A 19,815-nucleotide genomic window follows, 5' to 3' on the forward strand; every position below is an offset into this window, starting at 1 on the left:
TGTGAATATTTTACTTAATTTGGGTATGTTTTCCAGAGTAAGTTATGTAATTTTGCTGTAGGAGTAGTAGAAACTACGACTGATGTATGGAAGATGACTGATCTCCTTTCACAACGTACACATGCTTATCGCAGCACGATAACGTCTTGTTAAAGAGCTTGTGTCACCACAGGTTGCGCTTGATCATTAGTAGGTTACATGATCAAAAGCAGTATAAAGGTTGTACCTGTGCTAGGAGATCAATAAATGGTGCGTCATTTTAAAAAGAATTATTATTGTTCTGTTTTAAACCTGATCAATATATGGACAGAAAACAGAAATCTTTTTTCCCTGAGGATCTGGTTGACTTTTTAACAACAATGTTCGGGTGGGAAACTGAACGGGCCATATATATTACCTTCATTTGATTATAATAATTTTTACCTTAGATCAAGGACAAGATCATTTAGATAATCATGGCAACATCCATTATATAGAAAAAACTGAAACGACAGATTTAAACAATATGCAACCATGACATCACCCACCTTCCTATCTACTGTAACACTAAAGGACTCCAAAAAGGCCTGTTACAGTAGCTACTGATCTTTGGACAAATGACCAAGTGGAGGCCACGACTTTGGTGTTAAACCGATGAAACAAACGTGCAATAAATTATTTAGCTGGTCTTAAAGTAATCAACATTTAAGGCATGAGGTTATAGAAGCATTTACAGCAGAGAATATCACTATAAACACCGGCAGAGTGCTCAAACCTTGAAGGCTATAAAGCATAGCCTCCACTGTCAGAAAAATAGCATAGGGGCTCCTGCTGTTCTACAAAGGGGAGGCCTATACTTACATCAACAGGGACCAGGAGGTTTCTGCCCAGATGCTGGTTAAAAGAGAGGCACCAGGCTTCAGTGTACCCATTCATGTTGGGAACATACTTCTTTACAGTCTCATCATTCAGTCTGAGCCACACACCATCATCATTGTGGATCTATAGGAAACAAGCAACAGAGCAGAGCCATGCCTTCCTGTAACTGCTACCAGGCCACTGCACGATACTCAAAGGCTGCAAAATGTTACTGTTCGAGATGGAAGAGATTCTGCATATTCTATGCACACAATATCCTGCAAGGCATGTCTGTATAACATTGCTATGAATTGGAATTTGGAACATTTGCATTTATTTTGCAAATATTAATGTGTTCTGTCAAACCAGTGGGTATCAAAAGTGATACCTAAGTACCATTAAAGAATGTGCCTTGGGATAAGACTAAGAAAAAAACCTGCAGCCTGAAAGTCTCTTGCATGTGTGAAGCAAAGAAAATGCAAAGAAATGTTTTCACTCAAATCAAAAACTGTAAGCTTTAAGCTGCAGCAATGATTTCAATCGGCTTAACACTATTTATGATTTAAGATAAAAGGAGCCATAAATGAATTACACGGTTACTGTTACTCTGATTATAAGAAGATGAAATACAAGAGGGAAAAATGACAGCACATGAAAACAATAGATAAATTATGTGTGTCCCTAGTCTACAGTGGTTTACCTCGTCAATGAATGTGATGGTGCCATTGACTTGGACTATGCCTATTTGTTCACTCTGTAGAGAGGGGTGACTACGCACACGCAGCCCTGCGCTGTCCTTGGCGACAAATTTGCGCACCTGAGAGGAGCAGACAGGGAGAGAGACGGGGAGAGAGTGAGACAAGCAAGCAGACGATAGAAGAAAGCAAAGCACCTTAGATCACAAGAGTGCCGAAAAAGAACACAGCAGCGGTATTTAGCAAAGAAAGTGTAAGAAAGGGTTCATTGTAAACACAATCTGTCAGCTTTGTTTACCAAGATAAAAACCTCAAGACATGACACCACGCCTTGAGAGAATTTAGACAGAAATTGGAAGCCTAGTAGCAAGGCACGAAAATTATTCTGCTCAGCTGTTGCTTGTTTCCCAAAATAAACTTCATACAATTTAAATAGGTGTGAAGAAATGTTACTTAGCTGTTAGGAAAGTCATTCAGTATGGCTCACCAATCAGTAAAGTTGAAGTAAACAAATATAAAGAATGTTAAGAATGTGAATTTAAAAGCCAGGTATTAACCATCAGCATAAAATGGAAAGAAATAAAATAAATAAAAGAAGTCCTTTATGGTTAAACTGATTAGATCTAGAACCTCCTGGTTTTAATTTTCTTTCTGGAATCTCACCTTGCTTGGCTGTGGTTCTGCTTTGGGTTTAATCATCTGTGTCCCTGGAGGAATCATGCCTTTGGGTGGATCTTTCACTTCAACCTCTAAACCAGCATCTGTATGAAAAACCTCAGCTGTCAGCAGTCATGTAAAATCTTTAAATGATTATATAAAGCAACAGGGTCACACTATTAGTATATTTACTTCGCTAGTTAACAATGAGGGTTTTGGTGGCTCAGTGGTAAGTTTCTTGCCTACTATGAACAAAGCCTGGGTTCGACTCTTAGCCAATGCCCAAAACCCAGCCACTAGATGCAGTGCCAGCTCCAAACCCAGAAAAAACAGAAGGGTTATTCATGAAGGGCATAAGGTTTAAAACCTGTGCCAAATTGTTGTGCAAATCGTTCGGTCCACTGTGGCGACCCTCAATGGGGGCACCCTAAAGACTAACAATTTTACTAGTAAACAATTTTTAAAAATTATTATACCAATTCCATTCGTTTATAATATGGTTAAAGCATGAGAACTGGGTGGACTAGAGTGGGGAATTGGAGCAGGCAAACTTCACTGGCGCATGACCAGCTGCATGATATCATTATAGCTGCACTTACAGTATATTATAACCCTCAATGCATTAATCAGTGCTGAGCCATCACAAAGTTTAATGGGAGAAGCAAAAGCACAAATTTTAAAAACTGTATATGTAAATTTCTCCTTAAACATGAAAATCCAAATTTGTGGCTGGAACAAAATTTCAGGATAAGGAAAATCCAGCAAAACATTATTGTTAAACATTAGCACAAAAAAGAAACAAAAAAAAAAAAAGCATCTGCACTTATGTTCTGTATATTTCTACTGAACGTTATTTATACCAGTGGATTCTAAATGTCTGCCCAAAAAAAGCACATTTTTATTCTATTCCTAATATCAACAAACAAACATCATCATGTCATCAAGACCAGTAAATACTTTGTAAACAGGAAAGCAAATAAAAGAAAGCTAAAGGGGTTTTAGTTTCAGTAATTAGCAAATGAAAATGTAGGAAAGGAACCTCTTACCAATTTCAATGCCATCTATGGTGACATGTATGGTGTAAAGCCCAACAGCACCAGGAGTCCAGTTGGCACTGTAGGTGCCATCTGTGTTAGCCCGGATGAGCATGTTTTCACTAGGCCTGTTAAGACAAATGCTTTAAAATGTTGCACCATTGAATTTCATCAACTAAATAAATCTAGAGTTTTTACATATATTTACCTCTTTGGTGTGGGTGAGGCAAAGCGCAGCTCTTCAAATGAATAATTTTCATATGCCTAAAAAGATTTTCAAAAAAATATGGATTATATGGTATCTGGTTACTTATTATTTGTCTACAAATAAACAAAAAACAGAACCAGTGAACCTTCATCATGGTGATAGCAATGTAGCGAGCCTCTTTGATGATCATGGGTTCATAAGTGGCTTCCAGTTTCGGTGCTGGCAGGCCACCAAATGTGAGGTCCATGCCTGATGCTGAGTTAGAGGGGCTTCCATGAAGCCGCTGTAACTTTTTCATGTTGTCATGTTGAATAGATTTCTTCTGAGAGACAGGCACAGCCTTCACCTCCACCTGCCAAAAAAGAGAAAAAAGCCTATTATTGAACATTTACTGATATGGGTTTCCTAAAAACAAAAAGCCAGCACAGAGAATACAACATTTACAAAGTATCTCTGCACACAAAAGATCTACCTTCATATTTGGCACATGCACCACATCTCCATACTGGTCTTTAGTCTGCACTACAACGGTTGTTGGCCATCCACAACGAATATCATCTTTGTTAAGGATCAAGGATGTCTTTTGAGGGTCTGCATAAGAGTCAGGCTGCAGCCATCTGAAAATGCAGACAAAAGCAAAAGACTTTCTCATACTCTTCCATCATTTGTTATTTTCTCTTTTGATTCAGGCGATCATTAACATCATGTTTCGTCTTTTTATCAGCACAAGTTAATAATAGGGCATGTGGCTATAATGATTTACCGGGGAAAAATTCACTGGTTTCACAGTGACCGTTTACAGAAGAAAAAAGTGATCATTTAGTTTTTTTTTTTTTTTTTTTACATGTTCTCTAATAACAACTTGAAGTAATTATGATGCATGCTTCAGGCATGACCAACCAACTGTCTGATAAGAGCTAGGTAATGGAAAGATCCATGATAATCAAGCTGGGCAGTGACTGCAAAAATCCAGTTTCTTACCATTTCCTCCAACAACTCGGCTTAATGTGCCTAAATTTCTTTGAGGTGAGCCAGACTTAATTTTTAAGAGATTTAATGTTAAAACAAAAAAAAGTTCCAAAACTTAGATTTCTTCAACCTGTAATTTTAAACTCTAACTATCAGTTTATCATCTCAAATTTAAACCGAAATCATGCACCCTAACAGGGAATGTGGAGCTTCGATTATAATGGCAGTAACAGCATATCATTATTAAATATATCATATATATTTTCACTGCATATCATACTGTGTATGACTGTGTACGTTACAAATTTTTAATTTGCACCAGTCTATTCATTAGATAGGTTGTCTTATATTACTAATAGGTTAAAGACCTTTAGTGAAGTTTATGACTGACCTGGCTAAACGGCCTCCACTTGAATTAGGCACGCAAGTGATGAAGTCCTCCAGGAAGGAGTGTTCATTGCTTTGCAGGTGAAGGGGCAGGTTGCCCTCTAGTGCCTCCAGAATGGTTGGTGAGTGGGACAGAGCCAGTCCCTTCCCCAGGATCCCTGAATGTGCTTTACATACCTGATAAAAAATATCAGAAATATCAGAATTTAATTTAATTCTATATGTATGGGGGAAAAGGCCAAATAAATTACAAATGTATCTAATGAAATACCTGAAGAGAAGCCTCCTCAAGAATCTCCAAATCTTCCTCCAATTCATTTCCTAAGTAAGAGAAATGCAGTATTTATTAAAAATAATAAGAAGCTTACTTATGAGCTGACATCACCAATTAACACATGGTCTAATAGCTAAATTATTTAAGTTTTTTGTTTTTGTTTTATTCAATAATGTTGTAATGTGTAATTGTTTTCAATTCTACTGATGTTTGATCGTTTTCCACACAATGCTGTTTCATTAATATCAAGATGTGGGAACAGAACACTTAAACACTTTTACCTATGGGTAAAGCTAGATCTTTCTTCATAAGTGCAGCAGCACAAACACTTCCCAAATAAGCCAGTTCCTTCTCCAGCTGAATGATACCCTGAAATGCAAGTGGCAAGAGTCTTTATCCCGCTTATCAGTAAATAGACTCAATAATCAGTGTAAAAAAATATTAATACTGTCATGAATCTTGATTGGCTTATACAAGTGTATTCAGAAACAGGCTTAAAATGATCTACTACCTCATCAGAGCCAGGGTTAAACTCATACCCCACAGCCACACATTTAAATCCATAGAAGCAGGCTTTCTCATCCTTCACATAATCTGATGCTGTTTCCAAGGAGAAGAGGGCCTCATTACCTTGTAATACAAAGAAGAAAAATTAATGAGATCTTGACAAAATGGTGAAGGTACCCTATTATTCATTTACATTTGTATTTTTTTGCATTTGGCAGGCTGCATTACCCAGAGTAACTTAACCAAAGCCAAAAACACAATGACACTAGCTCACAGACTAATAGTGCTATTAGTCTAAAACACTGAGGCAAGATATTATGAAAAACGTACAGATAGCAACATTTTAAAATAGTTTATAGTATTACAAGATTACTAACTATAAATAGTTTGCACACCTCCACTGTGAATTTAACAACTGACAATGTTATACAGGACAAGTTAATTTTCAGAGAGACATTCCAGCAGCACCTTTCACAGTTTAAACAAAAAGAGTAACACAAGAGGTACCTGGCAGTACAAGGACACTACTGGGCCAGCCACTGGACCCAGAGAACTTCTTAAGTTCGGTCCAAGCATTTATAGTCTCATGAGCGAGTGCTTTTACACTTAAGCTGGAGAAATGCAGAGTTCGGGTTGGAATGAGAACCCTCAGCACATCCTCTGGCTGGGCTGTTCCACACTGCTGGTCAAATTCGATGGTGATCCAGTGAACACAGTCTGGAAAAGACACCTAAAAAAGAGAGTTATCAAATGTAACAATATTAATTGTAAAGTTAAAAGCAAATGATCACTGCAGAAGTTTAAAAACAAACATTTACATTAGCACTGTATTACATTTACAGAAGCAGGTGATTTCTTTCATTCCCTTTTTAATTTACAGAAATTAAAATCATTACCTTGTACTGGGTGACAGCAGCCTGCTTGTAAGGATGATCACTTTCTAAGACAGCATAATGACTAGAGGTTGTGCAAGCAGACAGGCCCTGCTCAGGTTGGTTTCCTGTAGTGCTGTCTGTAGACTGGTTAGGATTGAAGGCAGGTGGGGCATACTTTTGATTCAGCGCAGACACAGCAGGGAGAAGCTCCTGCACCAAACCAAACACCTCTACGGCAGCCTGACAAAAGCAGGCACAAATCAACATTAAGCGTCAAAATAATAATTCTCTATTAAAATGATATCACAATAATAAATAGCAAAGGAAATGCTCGCCTGATACAAATAATATTTAAAAGCCTGCAAAACAAAATCAACAAACTTCTTACCTTTGGTACTGAGGCAGCCACAGGGCCGATGTAGGCCAAAATAAGGGGAAGCAGCATGGAAAAAAGACTGGAGGAGCTCAGCAACTCTGGAATGTCCTCAGCTGCAAAAGTAAATTGTATACATCATAACAGACTACGATATTAATGTAAAAGTTAATAGCATAATCAAGAATTCATTTTATTCTCACCATCGACAGCAAAGGCTCTGTGCAGGAGGTCCTTAGCTGCCCGTACCACTGCACTAACCACTGACAGAGCACGGCTACAGTTTTTATCCTCCTCATTGGCTTTGCTTAGGAGCTGGGACTGCAAATCTCCATCATATTCACTTCTGTAATAGAAAATAAAAGAACAATTTTAACAAAAAAAATTAAATGATGTATCTGCTGTCCAGTTACTTGGCCTCTATAAACTGCAAGGATTGTCAAGTAAGACACAGAGGTGAAATATCTAACCTGTAGTAGAGAACCTGAGGAATCTGGCCTCTCGTCTGGTTGGTGCCATTACTACTAAGACTACATGTACTGAAGGTAAAAGTCACTCCATCGGAACACTGCACTGTGGTCATTCCTCCATCTCCATTAGCTGTTCGACTGCCATAGTTGCGTAGCCGGACTGCATATTTCACATTTTCCTGCACAAGACAGATACATAAGGAGCAAAAGTAAATGAAAAATATCTTGCCTCCGAAAACAGATCACATAACTAAAAAAGTTTAAAGTTGAGTTTAAGCCAGAAACACAATTACCTTCAGAGGTACAGCTTTGTCCAGTCGAATCTCAGCAATGTCACTTGGACTATCATCAGTGCTATACGTTCCTTTAATCAGCTCCAAAGACGTCCATCTATGGGAATGTGCTGAGTCTCCATGGTGCTCTGTCTGTGCCTGAAAGATGCATCCAAAATGCATTTAATAATAGGATATTTTCTAAAACTTTATTTTTATAAAAATCCATTTCAATAAAACAATAAAAAAAGCACAGACTAAATTAACAAGCCAGGTTTTGGTTTGCTCATTAGTACAAAATGGAAAACAACTAACAAAGGCCTGGCTATACCAGTTTTTGATTGAATAGAGTGTATATACACTGATGAAAAGAATTTGCTCTTACATCATCTGCAAGAACTTCCAGTTCGTACTCATGGATGCCTCCTCCCCCATAGACACAGAAGCCCACCAGCACCACACCTGGCTTATCCACACTGAAGCAGATAGCATCAGGGGAGCCATTGCCCGTGTTCCAGCTGCGGCCCTGGCTGGTCTTAGTGAAACGGTTGGGAGTGGACTTCACTGAATGAAGTGAGTTCAGCCCATCCACCTGAATAAAAAAAAAAAAAAAAAAAAAGGAACAGAGTGATTTAACAACATATCTTTACTGAAAGTGCACAGAATTATCTTGAGTATAGGTAAAGTATAGATTATTTAGTTATAGGTCAATATGTAAAATAGCTAAGGTCACTCAATACTGCAGTGGATGCACAACATGTTGCATAATAAACATATTGACGTTACAGTTCTTTCCTTAGGGTGGCAGTAGCGTAGTAGTATATTCTAAAAAAAAAAAAAAAAAAAAAGCAATGCTGTTACTGATGGCGTGAATGATGACTACACAACAATAAACAAGAAAATAATGCTTGTGTACTGTGGTCATTCAGCTCGGCTCATACGTTTTGTAAAACATAACAGTGAAAATAACCACAAAAACGACTAATGTGCTTACAGCACTATAAAACTAGCAGGGAAAACACACTTTGGTTGATCAGTTGCCATGACAACAAGCTGATAGGAGAGATGTACTGCAAAAGACCAAAGACTAGATAGCTATTACAGTCCTGTGGAGAACACATCTGTACACTGTGAATCAGCTTCCTACAACACAAGTATTCAAAAAACAGAAAGAGAAATGGGAAGACAGGATAAATGTAATGAAGAAAATTATATAATCTCTAAAGAACTGCCAAAGGCTATTTATGGCCATAAGGCTGCTGTAATAAGATAAGAAGAGTGACGCGGAGCTCTGCTGGATCCCAGCAGAGAAAGGGAGCATGCTTGTGTGCTTCTGGGAAGGAGAGAGAATGAAATGAAGATGTACAAAGAAGGACAAAGAATAGAAAAAAGGAGCAGGACAGAAGGACAATAAGTTGGACAAATAAATTATGAGAAAGGTGGGTGAGATAGATATGTGTTTCTAACCTCAGAGCCAAGTGCAGAGGCGGTGAGCTCACTGACTATGCTGGCCAGAAGGCCGCAAGTGTTGGATACCAGATGAGGAGAGAATAGCTCCATCTCTTTTCTCAGACTTTTTCTCACTGGTAGTACCACTATCACCAGCATTTTTTCCAGAACCTCCCGGAAACTTGTCATCCCCATTAGGTTCTCCTCCGTCTAAATCAAAGCAAACAAACACTGGGTATAATTTTTCTGTTAAGACATACGTTAGTAAAATATCCATGAATTTATAAGCCATAATTATTAAAACCTATGTTCTACATAATCTATTGAATATTTTGAATTGAGGTGTAACTGCCTGCTAACCCAAGACATTAGAAAAATCCTCATTCAATTACAGAGGCTCTTTGTTATGTTTTGTGGCACTGCCTTATTTTTAATATAAACTAGTGAAGTCATGCATGTTCTGCACGTATAAAAAAAAAAAAAAAAAAACACTTACATGACTGAGTTTCTCCATGTGGGCCACCAGCAGGGGGAAGCGGTGTGCAAGAGCGGAGTCGTTCTCAGTGCTGACCTGTTTGACCAGTGAGCGCAGCAGCACCTCCCCATCATATGCAATAGGCAGGATGGAGGTCAGCTTTACCGACGTTTTACACAGCGCAGACATTACAGCAGCCAGCAGCCGACTGCTTGAGGTCCGAAAGTTCGCCTCTTGGATGTCCTAGACATCAGATGTGAATATTTTATGCATGAGTGAAACTAATCATGAAAGAACAGAAAGACAGTAAATGGCCATTCTAAACAGAACATAGAGCAGTAGAAGTAAACAAAAGTCTAATTAAATCTTTTGGAGGTTTTCAGATCCTCTTGCTAACTTTAATTTTTGGGTTTTGTTTTTGTAAGTAAAACTGCAAGTAAAAATTTGAATGTCATGTCATTTCATGTCACTGAGAACATGAAGATACAAAAGACCTAAATCTGTCAAGTAGCTTGTTTTCTGAGACTTGAACATTTTTCAGCTTTTCCCTGGGGAAATTTTAAATAGAGCTAAGATTTAAACTATGAAAATACTGCTAAAGACTTATAACCAAAATGATTACCTGATCAAGGCAGTTAAGCAGGTCACATAGACAAGCCCACTGTAGGGCAGGGGTAGGGTAGAAAGAGTGGAAACAGGCTGTGAAGGTGTTGTGGCATTCCTGCAACACAGCTTCAAGCAAGGTAAGGGGTTGGCTAAGGTATCCCTGAGGATCATTATCCAACTTGGTCAGGCAGTTGTCCATACCCTCTGAAAGAATCTTCTTCAGCAGACTGCGTGTCTTGCCCACACACTCTGCCAACTTGCTTGACTCCTCAACAACTACCTTGGTGCTGGCTGAGGAGGACAGAACACAATATAGTAACACAAACTTGGGATTAGAAAATTTTAAAGGTTTATAATGTGTTTAAGGCATTAAGACATGAGGCTTCATATGACTTTCATGATAGAAGACAGCACTTTAACTTAAATCCTCATCTATTAAACAGCACTGTTTATGCACTCATTATGCTGCTCATTCAATCATAGCAATGAGTTCATAGTTTAACCTGAATAACACAGATACATTAGCAGTTATTATACTTTCTTATTAATTTTCTTCCTTTTTTTTTACTGTGAAATTTCTAATCGTACCAGAGATTGGATAGATTTCACAGATATAGACACGGAGCAGACGGAGACAACAGGTTCCCACAAAACGCAGGCGCTCCAGGTCCAGCAAGGTGGCAGTGTATTGAAAACCTTTTAGTCCTCTAAGTTCCTCTACCCCCAGCACTAGCGTGGTCCAGCTCCAGTGAAGAATACTCAGGAGAGACTCAAAACACTCCTGAGAGCAAAATATATAAAAATATACACAAACAATTTAGAGAATTTTAAGCACATGACTTGGAGATATGGAATTGTAAAACCAAAACTGAATGCTTTTATATTTTAAAGTTACATCAACATATCCAAGTTTCGCATTTCTACATCTAACTTTCACATTAAATTTCACACATTTTATATTAACATATCTACTTTTAATTAATTGTACTTTTTTACCCCCTTCCTACATGCAGGAAGTAAAAATATAAGAATTTCATTACATTTTAGAGAAGGCATATGGTCTAAATGCAATTACTAGTGTTCCCATCTAATTAGCACTTCTGTTGAGCCTATGAAGCTGCCAACCGCTGTAAAGTCACCAACTCAGCGCCACTCCGATTTATTACCATTTTCATAATAAGAGCGCATCTTTAATTGAACTTTAATTGTAAAATTAGCAGTGGGATAACAAGTTTAAATGAAACAAATCTAATATGTAAATAAACCAAATTCATTTATTATTTAGTCAGTTATTCCTTTTTAATTCTTCCAAAAATGTAATTATTCTGTGGGAAAAAAATAGTGTCTGGTTACTGTAGTCTTACTGATTCAATATTCCTATCAATAAGCCTGCTCTTGGACAAACATACCACTGAGACAGTCCTGGCAAAAGATCGCTTCAAAATGTGAACTGGTTCACTGGTCTGCTGTTTTCCTTTTGATGCATTACCATCATTAGATGGCAACCTGGAAACATGTGCAATCAGTTAGTACGGTAAAAGCACATATGGAAAACCATATAAGCTTAACACACACATCTAACACGTACCTGTATAACAACTGAGGTATCTGACCAGCATTCACATCTGTACCATTGTTTGATTTCTTGGAGCTCTTAAACTGAAACACCACACTGAAAAATCAAACGCCACCATGTTAAAGACAAAACTTTCAAACACCCCTGTACAGTCCAGTCCTAGGACTGAGTTCTGTGTTTTTGTAAAAAAATAAAATAAAAAATAAAAATAAATAAAAAATAAGATGTACCCATCGTCAGTGGTTATTGTTGCCTGTCCGTGCGAGCCACAGTCACTGCTGGGTCCTGACACTCTTGCCCAGGCCACATACCACCATCCCAGCTGAAGCAGCACTGGCTCATCAAACATCATGGCATACTTTTCCCTTGAAACCCACACAGCACAATGCACAATTATTCTTACTTTTCTATAATGGCATTAAAGCATTCAGATTTCTCATTAACACATACAAACTACAGAGCAGTACAGGTATGTTCAAACCAGTACACACAAACCTACAGCCTCAAACAGCTACATCTCTTTAAAGCCGATAAAATAAAGTGAGCCTATGCCTCAGATTTAGCTGCAGTGCAGACTGTTTTAGCTAGGACATGTTCTCTTCCAGACTAATCCTGTTAGTCTAAGAAAAATAACAAATACGTTTCTGTTAGGTGTACCTAGCAGCACAGTCATAGGCCAGAACATCTGTCTCAGCCAATAGGTCCCCATCTGTCTCATGATCACCTCCATCTGGTCCCAGCTCAAACAGCTGCAAGAAAACAACCAACCATCAACCGCGGAAAATGCATAATATGGGAAAAACTTGCCTGTATCCAACAGGATAAAAATGATACACCTGTTCTGTGTTCGAAATGATATATCCACCTTACTTATCTAAACAGTAATTTTAGGCATCTCTTAAGTGATTCACAGTAATAATAAAGTAGACTACATATGGCAGTTATAACACTTCAAATGGTATAAAACAATCAAAAATAAAATGCCATCATTCCACTGTATTTGTGTCCTAAATGGCATTCCATGCACAACAATTTGCATTGTGGTCAGTGTGAATACAGTACCTGTTAGGATGCATTAAAAGGTTTATAAGTGTATATTAGAATGCTTGTCATTAGAATGCTTGAAATAATGCACTATATAGTGAATAAGGTGTCATTTTCGATATATGGATGTTTGTTCATATAGAGTTACTGTATGCAGCTCCAAGTCTAAGCACTACTTTACCTTAATTTTTGCTGTGTATTCTCCCCGGCCTCCAAATAGCCCCAGTCCCCCAAGCAGGATGTCAGCATCCGCACAGAAGCGAATGGCCTCTACAGAATGAGCTGAGTAACCCCAGCCTCCACCATGGCCTGAACACACAACAGTACTCAAACACTGCAACAGACTCTACAGTATGTCTATACTATTAAAACATTCTGGAAAAGCAACAACACAAATTACATTTTTTATTTATGCATAAACATTTAAAGGAATGAGTACTCACTCTCAAAGCGGTTGACCACACTATAGTCCTCCTTTGAGTAAACTTTCATCACTGCCTGGGTCTCCTCTTCAGCGCTAGCCACACCCATTTTCAGCTCCTGCATGGCTGCTAGTGTATCCAAACAGCCTACAAGCAGATAACCAATGAGAATTAGGAATAATATCATAACACTGCGATTTACAGTGAGGTAAATAATTTGATCCCCTGCAGATTTTCTACGTTTGCCCACTTACAAAGAAATAAAGGGTCTGTCATAGGTTAATTTTAGAGGTAAGACAGAAAATCAACCAAAAATCCAGGGGAATCCATGAACCTTGATGTGTTTCTTCTTGAGCCACTCCTTTGCTGCCTTGGCGGTATGTTTTGGGTCATTGGCATGCTGGAAGACCACTCCATGACCCATCTTCAAAAGGTTCTCATCCGAAATTGTATATTATCCCAGTTATGGCCCTGTCCATTGGCCTCTGAATGGGGCAAAGTCAGCCTGTACCTTTACAGGGAGAAATAGCCCCAAAACATGATGTTTCCGCCTCCGTGCTTGACTGTAGGGGTGAATTCTTAGGATCATAGTCAGCAGATTTCTTCCTCCAAACATGGCTAGTCGATTTCAAGAGTCATGAGCTCCATTTTAGTCTCCTTTGACCACAACACTTTCTCCCAATCCTTCACTTTTTATTACCTGTACATGTGCCTCCTTGACGAGGGGAAAATTGCAGTGCTGGAGGATTTCAATCCAGGGTTGCGTATTGTGTTACCAACGGTTTGTTTCGTAATGTGGTCCCAACTACCTTGAGATCATTTCACAAGCTCCTCCTGTGTAGTTCTAAACTGACCCCTCACTTTTCTCGTTCGTATCCTTAACCCATTGGGTGAAATCTTGCATGATGTTCCAGACCGAGGGTGATTGATGGGTATGTTGTATTTCTTCCATTTACAAATAATTACTACAATAGTTGTCTACTTTTTACCAAGCTTCTTGCTGATGTTCTTGTAGCCCATTCCAGCTTTGTGCAGGTCTACAATCTTGTCCCTGACGTACTTTTACAGCTCTTTGGTCTCGCCCATGATGGTGAGGTTTGAATGGAAGTTAGATATTCTGTGAACAGGTGTCTTTTATACACATAATAGGGTGTTAGGGGCACTTTCTTAAATTAATCTGCAGACCACATGAGCACATAACCAGTCTGTGAAAGCCAGAATTATTGTTATTTGGTAGGGGATCGAATACTTATTTTACTCAACGAAATGCAACTAAGTTTAGAAAAATTTTATAATGTTTTTTTTGATATCCTGTCTCTATCCATTAAAATAAACATATGACAAAAATTATAGACCCTTCATTTCTTTGAATATCAAATAATCAAATAATTTTCCCTTTTAATCTAATTTTTCTTATTAAATGTAATCCACTGTGATAATTTGTTGAAGACTTATTCTTGAGGCCACTTATTTACTGATACATTGGTTAAAGTCACCTAACCTTACAGTGAGCCTCACATTTTAGGCAGATAATTCTGAAAACCACATCTGAGGTAACAGCGTAGAAATTTTTGTAATATTCTGAAGAGTGCTTTTTATCAAGTGGCATGTAAATTACAGAAAACAATAAGCTTTAATAAAATATATAAGAAGCTATTTATGTGCACACACGCATAAGAAAAGTTTAAAGACACAATATCACATAGCAATTATATTTTGCCTGCAGCAATTTGGGTTTGCAAAATTTATTGCAATTACATGTGCAAAGAGATTCTTGCAAAGGGGAGCAAAATCATTCCCTATACTGTAATAATTTCCATACACCTCCCGCATACTAAAACAGAATGTAAAAGCAGTCCTTTATTCATCAGTGGTAGTTTCTTTTTACAAAATTTTTAATAAAAAGAACTAAAATGGCCCACTACTCTCAACCCAGATGTAATGAAAATGAATGCAAGATCTCAGCGATTTTGCTGTAAACGGTGTGACACTATGAATGTCTTTGAAAAGTGCAATAATTGAAAAGTGCATAATAATAAGTTTAAGGTTAGGTGAAGCAGCAGGAATGGCTGGGACAGGGACAACAGAATGTTTATTATTAGGTGAAGGAAAGTGAGAGTACACAAGGTCTTCTTGTACCTAGGACGTGAAGGGCTCCGTGGGAGCGTGTAGTGGTGGCGTGGGATCCTGAAGGCAGTGCTAGTTCTGGGCTCAGGATGCTGCAACGTGATTGGATGTCTGTGGCTGTCGGCATGCGAGCGTCTGCAATTACAGCATTATAGCACCACATCTCTCGTGTGCTGGGCAGGAACCTGAAAAAAAAATTATTATAAATGATAAAAAAAACAGGTATAGCCTGTTTATATTGACTGGATATATTTACTTTTACAGACTAAAAAACCTATACAAACAAGCTCTAAAGAATACACAACTGCCAACTTGCCTAATGGTTAAGTATAATGTGTACGATTTGAGATTTTTATTTCTTTGTTCGATTCTACCTTTTGGTTTTCATTGCTCAACTGACATGAACATGCTCTTACTAAAGAGGTAGATAAACCCAGAAAGCATAATCAGATCCTTACCTCCAAATAACATCATATACCGGATCTAGGCAAAGGCCGAAGCCTTGAAGATCTTCCTGCTCTGAATCATTGAAGGTCCTGCAACTTCCATCCATTTTGTTGATCAGCAGGCATTTGAAGGGAGGTGGCTCAGACACAGAGGTAGGAACCAAACCTAAGCAGATCATAAAACAGTTTACCTCAGGTCAAGCAGGAATGTTCTTATTAGGACAGATTTCATGCATAAGTTCCTAAAGTTTCCAGAGTTGATGTACCAATGATGTGTTTGCTGGCAAAAATCTCTGAGGTGGCCAAAACGTGGGAGTTTATTAGTGCTTCATCAATCCTTAAAAAGGTCTGGTCTCCACTGGCACCAATCCACGTGGCTTTGCGACCATACTTCGCTCCAATGTTGGGCATGGGTGAAGGTTTAGCATTCCAGTAGGGCATGTCCACAATGGGCCGACCAAGCTGCCCTTTCTGCAGAGAAGGCAAAAACCATTAGGGTTCCATTTCTGTGCAGGCACAATTGTAGATTGCTGTGGCAACACCGATGTACAGCTAATATCACTGAGATTTAGCCATTATTTTTCCTGCTCAACTTTAGTGTCATAAATTTTTCCCAAAAATATATTAAAAAATAGTCCTGTCCTGTAATTATACATATAAGTGTCACAGTACTGTATTACTGTATTATTCCGCATGACTCAATTATTCACTAAAAACATTACAAAATACCTTAATAGTTTAAGATGAATCAGTACGCTTAAAAACAGAATTGATAAACATACCGAGAAGCTCCCAAAAGTGAAGACCTGTCCATCCATGAGGAGCACTGCAGTGTGGTTACTACCTGCTGTGACCTGGATGCTTGGGGCAGGAAGAGATTGCACTAGAGTGGGAGACCCTCTTTGTTTAAAAAAAAATAAAATAAAATAAAAAAAAAAACAAGTTAGGTCTTGACTAACTAAGGACATGACTTACACAAAAACAACATACAACACTGCATCACAAGAAAACTTCAGCATTAATACCTAGAATTTACATCTCCATGTCCAAGCTGTCCATGTTGCCCATAGCCAAATGTGTACACGTCACCATTCTCCATTAGCACCACTGCGGAAAGGAGGTTAGCATAATGTTAACTGCACATAGGAATGGCATTTATTATGCACTGGGATTAGAATTAGTAATGCATTTTGACACATGTGAATAACATGATGTGATGCAATTCAAACACAACTAACAGTAGTTTATTCTATTAGCGCCTAGTCAGCCATAGTTCTAGCTTACCAGAGTGGTGGAAGCCACAGCTGACCTGCACAGCACGGAGCTCACAGTCAAAGCGCACGGCTCCTGGAGGATAGGTAGTAATCTTACTTGCATCCTTGTCCCCACGCTCACTGCTACCATCTGTAAAGCAAAGCACAGCTTTATGATGTTGAGAACCACCTCACAGAGAGGCACGCCTTAATCAGTGATAAAGACCAGGGTAATCAGTCACCTGAAAAGAGATTCAAAACTGTAAGAATAAAAGTGAAATGAGAGATAAATAGCATGCACAGCAAATTTAAACCAAATAAACACAGAAAAAGATGTCAGGTGAAGATAGCAACAGTAAAACATAACATATGCAAAATTACACCTAATTAGATGGGTTTCGTTTAGGAGGCATTTCAAACATCGGAAAAAAAAACATCAATTGCAGACTGGTTGCTTATCAAGATCAAGAGAAAAGCAGACATAACTGGTGAAATGCTGCTTACAGCCATGGTCAATCCAGCAACCAGCTCAATCTTGATACTGTGAACTAATTACGTGAGCAGGCAACATAGTATACCTGCACGCAGGCAGGCGTACTTCTCTCTCACTTTCAGGACTAATAGACACACTTTAGGTTTAGCAGTACAGTGGTTACTCACGCGGAATGTCTATGACTGCCACGCACTATGTTGCGGCAAATGGCAACAGCCAAAATAAATCAGTCGCAATTCAAAGTAATTTGTGAAATGACCGCCAGGTGGCGCAAGGGGACATTTTGCCAACGGCTGCAATTAATTTTGTTTAGACAGACTCTATGTTTTTCTCTGTCTAATGTTATTTTTATTATTAAAAAAAACAGCACAAACAGCAGCTCAAGGGCTTGTAAAAACTTTTTTTTTTTTTTTACAGTAAAAATGTCAATTTTGGAGTCAGTGGTCCGAGCACAACGTAATGATCTTTGTATAATAAAATGACTCGTGGCCTGAATCTACAAGAGGCGCTTCAGTTTCAAATAATCATTTGCTACACCCAAACAGCAGAAGAACATGATAATAACAATCTAAAGAATAACATTTATCTTGATTTTAGCTGTTTATGTCCAGCATTGAATAATTATTTAATTATTAATAAATTAAAGCTGCTCACATCGTGGCTCACAATGCAGTGTTTACTCAGCAAGTATATGTCGCCTCTCTTTATGATAGATGAATATTCTGATTTTTCGAAGCTGTTTGTATTGGCTCATATCGGGAGCATTTTGATCAAAGTGGAGATGAAAAATGAAAGTGTGTAACAACAACACAGCACAATGCAAGTGTGTGAATGGCTGAAATGTGGTTGTGAATAAGCCTTTTAGTGAAATATAACAAACACACATGTATACGTGTTAAATAAGCACTGTCTTTGTGGCGCTGTGCGAAACGCACGCCGATGTGAGCCGCTTTATTTCAGATGGTTGTGTATCGAGCGATTAAAAACAATACAAGGCGTGTTATGATAAGGAAACTTTCTATCTCTTCCATTCCAGTGATTAAAAAAACGGTAAAAATCTCAATTTTGGAATCCACAGACGCTTAGTGGTCTGACCACAACGTAATAATCTTTGTATGATAAAATGACTCGTGGCATGAATTTACACGAAGGGCTTCAGTTTCAAATAATCATTCAATAACATAAAAATAATAATCAAAAGTAAAATAATATTGTCCTTTTAGCTGTTTATGTCCACCATTTATTTAATTATCAATAATTAAAGCTGCACACATCGCGCAGGCTTTCACTTAAAAAGAATGCAGTGTTTAATCAAGTATATGTCGCCTCTCTTTATGAAACGATATGAGCTCGTGTCGGCTCATATCGGGAGCATTTTGATCAAAGGGTAGATCAGAAGGGGAAAAGTAAAAGTGTCTACAAACAACATAGCAGAATGCATGTGTGTGAATAGCCGAAATGTGGTTGTGAATGAATCTTTTAGTGAAAGTAAAATGTTCGCGTGAACCCGCGGCGTGCTCTTTCACTTTGCCGAGTTTTGATGTCAGATGAACACGCGCGCCGATATGAGAGATTTATAAAAGATTTCTCTTTCCCAGAAATATAACAAACACACATTTATACGTGTAAAATAAGCGCTGTCTTTGCGGCGCTGTGCGAAACGCACGCCGATGTGAGCTGCCTTCCTATCTCATAATCCTCCTTCCTATAGTCACAATATACAAATATGTTTTTGCTGTGTAGTGGACCGCGCGCGCACAACCTCTGAATATGTTGTTTTAACGGCGGTGGGGATAAGAAACACCGCACCGGCAGAACTAGACTAATGATTATGAATGCGTCGGGGAAAACAGCAAGGACTGGCCATTTTAATAATTCATTGATAAGTTGATGTCTTTTCGTTTCGGCTGTGAGTGGATGCGCTGTAGTAATCCACGTTTCATATGAATTGCATAAGCTGATTTTTTCCCATTAGTTTATATAAAAGCAGACATTTTCCTTTCTGTAAGTATATATATTTCACTTCTGTGAGGCGAGTATACACGGAGTTTTGGTTTATTTTCTGACGTGTTCAAGTTCACAGAAACTGATACAGAATAGCGCTGTATCCCTGTTTGCTTTCATTATTTTACAACATCATAACGTTTTTTCGTCATTGTGTGCACTTAAATCTACTACAAATTTAAAGAGCACAAAATATAAGATGATGAAAAACATACATGCGTAGCTTTTCTAATTACACATGATAAAATCTAAAGGCTCACTTTGTTAACGTTTACTTTGCTTAAATTCGATCCTAATAAGATTTTATTTAATTTAAATTCTACATTTGTACTGTAATTTTAATACTGTGATTATGAATTCGT

The 19,815-nt window shown here is 38.2% G+C and overlaps 1 protein-coding gene across 16 annotated transcripts in view; it reads right to left on the reverse strand.

Moving 5' to 3' along the window:
- The window catches only part of mycbp2 (MYC binding protein 2), a 67,720-nt gene that overhangs the window by 20,321 nt on the left and 27,584 nt on the right, over window positions 1-19,815 (reverse strand). For 12 of the 16 annotated variants that reach the window (XM_053497167.1, XM_053497174.1, XM_053497161.1 and 9 more), the window contains 34 exons: window positions 16,988-17,107; window positions 16,729-16,810; window positions 16,486-16,603; window positions 15,970-16,174; window positions 15,716-15,869; window positions 15,270-15,442; window positions 13,152-13,277; window positions 12,890-13,017; window positions 12,322-12,413; window positions 11,895-12,029; window positions 11,677-11,760; window positions 11,498-11,594; window positions 10,677-10,869; window positions 10,105-10,379; window positions 9,504-9,725; window positions 9,026-9,217; window positions 7,944-8,150; window positions 7,580-7,717; window positions 7,287-7,465; window positions 7,020-7,162; window positions 6,832-6,932; window positions 6,465-6,683; window positions 6,076-6,298; window positions 5,573-5,691; window positions 5,343-5,430; window positions 5,059-5,108; window positions 4,792-4,964; window positions 3,904-4,048; window positions 3,577-3,783; window positions 3,432-3,487; window positions 3,236-3,351; window positions 2,196-2,293; window positions 1,538-1,654; window positions 841-981 (listed from right to left, as the gene is read on the reverse strand). In XM_053497167.1, the coding sequence (XP_053353142.1) occupies window positions 841-981; window positions 1,538-1,654; window positions 2,196-2,293; window positions 3,236-3,351; window positions 3,432-3,487; window positions 3,577-3,783; window positions 3,904-4,048; window positions 4,792-4,964; window positions 5,059-5,108; window positions 5,343-5,430; window positions 5,573-5,691; window positions 6,076-6,298; window positions 6,465-6,683; window positions 6,832-6,932; window positions 7,020-7,162; window positions 7,287-7,465; window positions 7,580-7,717; window positions 7,944-8,150; window positions 9,026-9,217; window positions 9,504-9,725; window positions 10,105-10,379; window positions 10,677-10,869; window positions 11,498-11,594; window positions 11,677-11,760; window positions 11,895-12,029; window positions 12,322-12,413; window positions 12,890-13,017; window positions 13,152-13,277; window positions 15,270-15,442; window positions 15,716-15,869; window positions 15,970-16,174; window positions 16,486-16,603; window positions 16,729-16,810; window positions 16,988-17,107 (4,916 nt within the window). The remainder of the gene's footprint in view (window positions 1-840; window positions 982-1,537; window positions 1,655-2,195; window positions 2,294-3,235; window positions 3,352-3,431; window positions 3,488-3,576; window positions 3,784-3,903; window positions 4,049-4,791; window positions 4,965-5,058; window positions 5,109-5,342; window positions 5,431-5,572; window positions 5,692-6,075; window positions 6,299-6,464; window positions 6,684-6,831; window positions 6,933-7,019; window positions 7,163-7,286; window positions 7,466-7,579; window positions 7,718-7,943; window positions 8,151-9,025; window positions 9,218-9,503; window positions 9,726-10,104; window positions 10,380-10,676; window positions 10,870-11,497; window positions 11,595-11,676; window positions 11,761-11,894; window positions 12,030-12,321; window positions 12,414-12,889; window positions 13,018-13,151; window positions 13,278-15,269; window positions 15,443-15,715; window positions 15,870-15,969; window positions 16,175-16,485; window positions 16,604-16,728; window positions 16,811-16,987; window positions 17,108-19,815) is intronic. The other 4 variants (XM_053497175.1, XM_053497172.1, XM_053497171.1 and 1 more) reach the window with 2 other exon arrangements.

Source organism: Clarias gariepinus, chromosome 5 (assembly GCF_024256425.1).
Source record: "Clarias gariepinus isolate MV-2021 ecotype Netherlands chromosome 5, CGAR_prim_01v2, whole genome shotgun sequence".
Taxonomy (NCBI): domain Eukaryota; kingdom Metazoa; phylum Chordata; class Actinopteri; order Siluriformes; family Clariidae; genus Clarias; species Clarias gariepinus.